General features: G+C 59.7%; 2 protein-coding genes across 2 annotated transcripts in view; both read right to left on the minus strand.

Annotated features, from left to right (window-relative positions):
• Window positions 1-1072, minus strand: part of TMEM88 (transmembrane protein 88) — a 2114-nt gene extending 1042 nt beyond the window's left edge. The window contains exon 1 of the mRNA XM_010843207.1: window positions 1046-1072. Coding sequence (XP_010841509.1) covers window positions 1046-1072 — 27 coding nt within the window. The remainder of the gene's footprint in view (window positions 1-1045) is intronic.
• KDM6B (lysine (K)-specific demethylase 6B) overlaps window positions 148-5732 on the minus strand; it is a 12160-nt gene continuing 6575 nt past the window's right edge. Inside the window, exons 14-26 of the mRNA XM_010843208.1 lie at window positions 5155-5731; window positions 4918-5044; window positions 4687-4792; window positions 3653-3858; window positions 3465-3529; window positions 3313-3384; window positions 3058-3206; window positions 2820-2934; window positions 2527-2714; window positions 2238-2379; window positions 1842-1968; window positions 1586-1756; window positions 148-1475 (exon numbers count right to left, since the gene is read on the minus strand). Coding sequence (XP_010841510.1) covers window positions 1452-1475; window positions 1586-1756; window positions 1842-1968; window positions 2238-2379; window positions 2527-2714; window positions 2820-2934; window positions 3058-3206; window positions 3313-3384; window positions 3465-3529; window positions 3653-3858; window positions 4687-4792; window positions 4918-5044; window positions 5155-5731 — 2069 coding nt within the window. The 3' untranslated portion in view covers window positions 148-1451. The remainder of the gene's footprint in view (window positions 1476-1585; window positions 1757-1841; window positions 1969-2237; window positions 2380-2526; window positions 2715-2819; window positions 2935-3057; window positions 3207-3312; window positions 3385-3464; window positions 3530-3652; window positions 3859-4686; window positions 4793-4917; window positions 5045-5154; window position 5732) is intronic.

Consider the following 5732-nt stretch of genomic DNA (forward strand, 5'->3'; position numbering starts at 1 on the left):
GAGACCGGAGCTCTGGACATTCCACAGGCGCCTCCGGGGAGGGGCTCCCCTAGCCGGGGTCTGCGCAGTCCCTCCCCATCAATCAAGGTCTCACTGCCCTCCTCCCAGGGCTCTCTTTGCTACCACTAGCACGTTACCGAAACAGGATTTTTTTTTTTTTCTGATTTTATTTTTAATATTAATATTCTCACACAAAAATCACCGAAAATAAGGGTAGGGTTGGGAAGACCCCTCTGCCCCTGGGGCAGAAAGACAGTGCAGTGCGAGGGGGCGGGACTGTAAATCCCCCACCCCTCCGCAGCCCCAGCGTGGAGGAGAAAACAAAAAACCGACAAAACGAAAATAAAGCCCCAGAGAAACTCATCCCGGGGTGTCCCTGCCCCAATGAGGCCCTGGCCTGGGCTGTTTCACGCTTAAAAAGAAAAGAAGGGAAGGTGGGGTGGTGAGGGGAAGGTCCGTGTTTTTAAAATTGGCCGGGGCTGGGAAAGACGGGGTTCCTTTTCCTCATAGTTCTTTCTTTAAAACTTTAAATTTTTTTTCTTTCTTTTTTTTTTTTTTTACAAAATACCATTTCAGTTCCCACTTCTTCCCCTACAGTACAGGAGTCGCTCACCCTCAGGCGTGGTTAGGGTCGGGTCGGGAGTGGGGGACTGGTCCGAGAAAGTGCAGGACGTAGGGGGAGGGGAGCGGGTTTGAGCACCATGAGAACCCGGCTGGAGCCGCGGGCGGGCGGACAGGCGGAGACGGTCGGGCCGGGCCCGGACACACACTAGGGCGCAGGGAGAGACCGGCAGCGGGCGGTCCCTGGAGGGGCTGGCGGGATGGCTTGGGGTGCGGGAGGTTGGGTTTTCCCAAAAATGAATAAATAGAGGTGAGTGGGACTGTTATAAATTAAAAACCAAAAAACAAAAAAAAACCCATAAAATACAAATCATAACCAAGTGAATAAACAAGAGACATGTACAGGGGTCACAGCTAGCATTGGAAGTAAAAAAGGAGGTTCTGGGGGAGGGGTAAAGCCCATAAAAAGAATCTCATTAAAAACCTCGGCTGCCGTAACGTCTATGTACATACGCGAGCCGCGTGCGTCTGCGCCGGGCGGGCGGGCGGGCGGCTGGCAGGCGTGAGGGAACCCGTATGTGACCCCCGCCGCCGCCGGAGCCTGGTCCTTGTGTCTGTTGCTAGAAAGGCCAAAGTCGGTGAGGGGAGCGCTGGTGGGCGAGGGGCTGCCAGCCCCCTCCCCCGTCTCCCATTTTTTTTCCTTTTTTCCTCATATTTGTTTAAAAAAAATTATTTTTGCTTAATAAATTAGGTGAGGGGAGCTGCCAATGGGGTGGAAGGGCTGGGCCCGACCCCCTTCCCGGCCAGAGGCGGGACCTAGGTCCAGCCCAGGCGTGTGCTGGTGGCCCCGCGGCGCCCTGCGGGCGGGCGGGCGGGCGGGGCGTCCGGCCTCATCGCGACGTGCTGGCGGGGGCCTGCGGGAGAGAGCGGGCGGGGCTCAGAGGCGCGGTCGCCCACCCCCGGCCCGCCCCGGAGCCCCCCCGCAGTCCCCGCCTGCCCGACCCCCGCCGCGCCGGGCCCTCACCAGCGTGAAGGCGTCATAGGCCTGCGCCAGCTCTTCGGTGCGGTATTGCTCCAACACCACCACGCCCTGCAGGCCCGCGCTGCGGCGCCGCGCGCACGCCTCGCAGTGCACCAGGTACGTGTTGCGGCTGCCGTTCTCGCTCGTCACGAACAGGATGTTGAACACCTCCACCTGCGGCGGGGAGGGGGCGGCGGTCACAGGGAGGCAGGCCCGAGGACAGCGCCGGCCCTCAGGGAAGCGGGGACGGGGCACTCACGTCGCACTCGTTGCAGTAGTAGGCGGGCTCATCCTTGACCCGGCCCTGGTAGGCAATTTTCTTCCCGGCCCGCACCAGGCTCTCCCGCTGCACCTGGCAGTGCTTCATGGACTGCAGGAGGCAGAACCTGCGGGCGGGGCGAGGGGATGGTGGGGCGGCGGGCCGGGCCTCCCCGGTCACCGCCCGACACATCCCTGTCACAGGAGAAATTTCATGTACTCAGACTGCGAGAGAACAAAGCTTCTGGGGCAGGGGCCTCGTCAGCCGACCCAGCACAGCAGCCCCGCAGGACTGACCCGGCGGAGAGGTGGCTGGAGGAAGGGGTGGAACCAGGAATTGTTCTGCGGGCCAGGTCGGATGAGGATGGGCTCCCTCCCAAACAGGGCCCTCCCTCACTTGATCATCTTGAACAAGTCGGGGTCGCTGATTTTGACCGTGCGAGCCACGTTCCAGGACACGTGAATCATGGGCACAATGGATTTGACATTCTTCACCTCATTCCACTCATATCGTTCCAGGGCCAGCTGGTACTGATAGGCTGCAGGCCAGAAAGGGTCACGACAGGTGACCACTTGGGCCACAGCCTGGCGCCCTCCAAGCCCACCCCTCTACAGGGCTCACTCCCCAGGGACCCAGCCCCTCACCACTGAGTGGCTCACCCCACCACCTGGCCCCACTCTCTCACCGGTGAGGGGCCCCACGTTCCAGGCGATGTTGTTGCACCAGCCGGTGGCCTGCACCCAGTGCACGGTGCCCGCATTAATCCACACCAGGTCTCCGGGGCGCTGCACAAAGCGGTACACAGGGATGTTGGAAGCATAGAGGTCATCCAGGATTGGCCACCAGGAACCCGTCAGGTAGTCCACGCCGTGCCTGGAGGAGAGCCACAGGGTCAGATGGAAATCTGGGGATCCAAGGACGGGACGTGCGGGCTTATCTAGTTGGGGAGGGGGAAGAAGGGCGGAAGGCGGCGCGCACCGGTCGCAGAAGGCGCTGATGGTCTCCCAGTAGTGCTCGTGCACCGCGAACCACTCGCAGTCTCCTGGGCCAATATTGATGTTGACCGAGCAGAAGTTGTTGTTCTCTTGATGGCCTGCAGGAGGCGACAGAGAACTGCACGGTCAGTGGGAGCCGACCTGCTTTGCGCGATGAGCCCGCCCTTGGGCGCTCATTGGTTGACAGAGGAGCACCAGCGGCAGCATTGCTAGGAGCGCACCTGGCGTTCGGCTGCCGGGCACCTTCATGTACAGCTGCACCGTGTTCATGCCCAGGATGGTGTGGCCCACGTGGCTCAGCATGTTCCCCGTGGAGGTGACACGCATGAAGGCGGGCAGCTTCAGTAGCTCCTGCAGCTGGGGCTTCCACCTGCGGGGGCGGGGGGTGGGGGGGGGGCAGCCAGGTGAGCGACTACCTGGGCTTTGCTGACCCATTGGCATTCCTGCCCCAGCTGCCTGGCCTCAGCCCCACTGACCGCTTAGCATCAGACAGGTCGATGTTGGTGCCAAACTTGATGATGTGATGGTTCTTCGGGTCTGGTGCACTGCTGCAGGAGTGAAGCGCAAAGGTTGGTGGGGAAGTGAGAGAAAGGAAGGAGTCATGAACAGCAGGGGCAAAGCGTCCTACCTAGGAGGGGTTCCTGTGGTGCTGTCCGGCTCCTCTGACTCCTCGTCCTCACTCTCCTTCTCCTCCTGCTCAGCCACAGGGGTAGACGGGCCTGGGTCAGCCACCTTCCTGGGGTCTGCCCACCACAACCAGGGCTCCAAGTTCCCTGACCCCACACCCCTGCCTCTGCCTGCGTGGGCAGCTCTCACCTGCAGGGATTCCTGGAAGGATGAGGCCTGGTACTGCGCGTACTTGGCGATGGTGGTATGGGAACGGGAGCTCTCGCAGGGCCAGATCTGTCGTGTGCCCGTCAGATCCCAGTTCTCATCCGAGGGCTGCTGCACCTGGGTGCGCACCTCCACTGTGTGCTCCCCACTCGCCTCCACCAGAGTCTTGGTGGAGAAGAGGCCCAAGTCTGCAAGGGAGGGCCGAGCAGGGAGTGAGGCCCCAACTGTCCCTCTTTGCTCCTCACACCTCTGCCGAGGTGGACACAGGCTTCTCAGAGCTCGACCCAGCAAGCACAGGTGAAAACCCCAGCCCCTCATGAAGCTGGGAGGCCCTCCCTGACCTGGCCTTTACCTGGATGAGAGCCAACCCCCTTTCTCCCGCTGCTGCTCGAGTCCCAGCCCCTCCCCCAGAGTCCTCATGTATACATGAGGCTGCACGTGCAGAACACTTGACACACTATATACTCAATGAAGCAGAGTTTCTTTACATTATCACAGGATCCAATGAAAGGTTTCTTTCTGTCAAGTATAAGCCTAGAATGCGCTTCAAGTAAAAGTGAAGGAAGGGGAGGATATGGGGTAACAGAGAGCTACAAGTATAGAAGAAACAAAACTGATTTTATAATTCTGTATGGTTTCTTTACTTTTGTATCTGTTTGAAATTGTGCACAATAAAAAGTTGAAAAAGAAGAAAGCCCTAAACCATGAGGCTTCTCAAGTTTTTCACCATCTATATTCTTCACATTCTTCATCACCAAGAAAACGAGAAATGACTCTTAACCAGATCCTGAGATACATTCCCTTTCCACTTGCCTACTAACTGGGTTCAAACAGATGGAAGGGAAGCCTGAGGTCAGCTAACCCCCCACTCAGAGCACTTGTCCAATATGGCTTACACATGACTAAGGAGAGCTCACTATAGCCGTGGTCCGGTCTTCCAGAGGACGGACTCTCAGAGGTCCCCAAAGTCCCAGATCCTTGCAGCCCTCCCCACACCTTTCTGCCCACACACTCACTGAGCCGCAGGGAGCCTGCCAGGCCCCGGATCACGGTGATGGGATTTCGAGGGTCTGTACAGAACTGTAACAGCACCGGCGAGAAGGCATCCCGTTTGCTTTCCAGCTGAGGGACAATCAAGGAGATGGATCTGGGGTCAGAGCCCTATCCTAGGCTCAGGGCCCAACAGCCCCAACCGTGTCCTAAAACCCAGAGGCGGGGGCGGTTCTGGGCATACAGGGCACACATACATAGATGCTGGGTGTGGGTGGGTTGAGTTTTTCCCGGGGCAGCTTTTCCTCAGTGTTGATCTTCGGTTTCACAGACTGGGCAGGGGACAGGTAGGACTCTCGAAACTTCCCTTTCACCTTGGCGTTCCTGCAGGACAGCGAAATTATTAAAACAGAAATATCAGTAGGCTGGGTAAGGGGCCATCCTGCTGGGCCAGGCCAGGCCAACAGCCTCCCAGGTGACAGCCCCCAACTCACTTGCTGGCACGCACAACGTCAGCAGCACAGTGGCTGATGGTAAGGTCTGCCATCCGCAGCCGCCGCTCTTCCACCTCGGAGGCGATGAAAGTCTCCTTGTCACCGCTCTCTACCTTGATGAGCCGGATCTTCAGCTCCTTGGGGGGCCCTTCGCTGAGTGAGCGCAGCTTCAGCATGTCAGCCCGGCTGACCCCTGGTGGCCCTGAAGCTTCCTCTCGAGCCTTCTTCCCAGGGGCAGGGGCTGCCGGGGGTGTGGACTGGGCAGAGGGGGCAGGAGCAGGTGGAGGGCCTGGAGCTGTGGGTGGCTTGGCCTTGGAGGCCCCACCAAGATCTGGCCGGGCTTTCTCACGACCCTGGATCTCCTCGCTCTGCAAGTCCAGGTTCCCCAGCACCCTGCGGCTCTTTTCTTTGGGGGCCTTGGCCTTGGTCTTGGCCCTGCCCTCACGGGGCCGCCGCCCCACACTGTCCTTGCAGGCCCGCCTGTGCCGCCGGTGCTCTTTCTGGTGCTCCTTCTGCCGCCGCTTGCTGCCCCCGGGTCCTGCCGCAGCTGCCACCCCAACGCTCTCCTCCTTGGCCGG

This window comes from Bison bison, unplaced genomic scaffold, assembly GCF_000754665.1.
Source record: "Bison bison bison isolate TAMUID 2011002044 unplaced genomic scaffold, Bison_UMD1.0 scf7180017864180, whole genome shotgun sequence".
In the NCBI taxonomy this organism is placed as follows: Eukaryota; Metazoa; Chordata; class Mammalia; order Artiodactyla; family Bovidae; genus Bison; species Bison bison.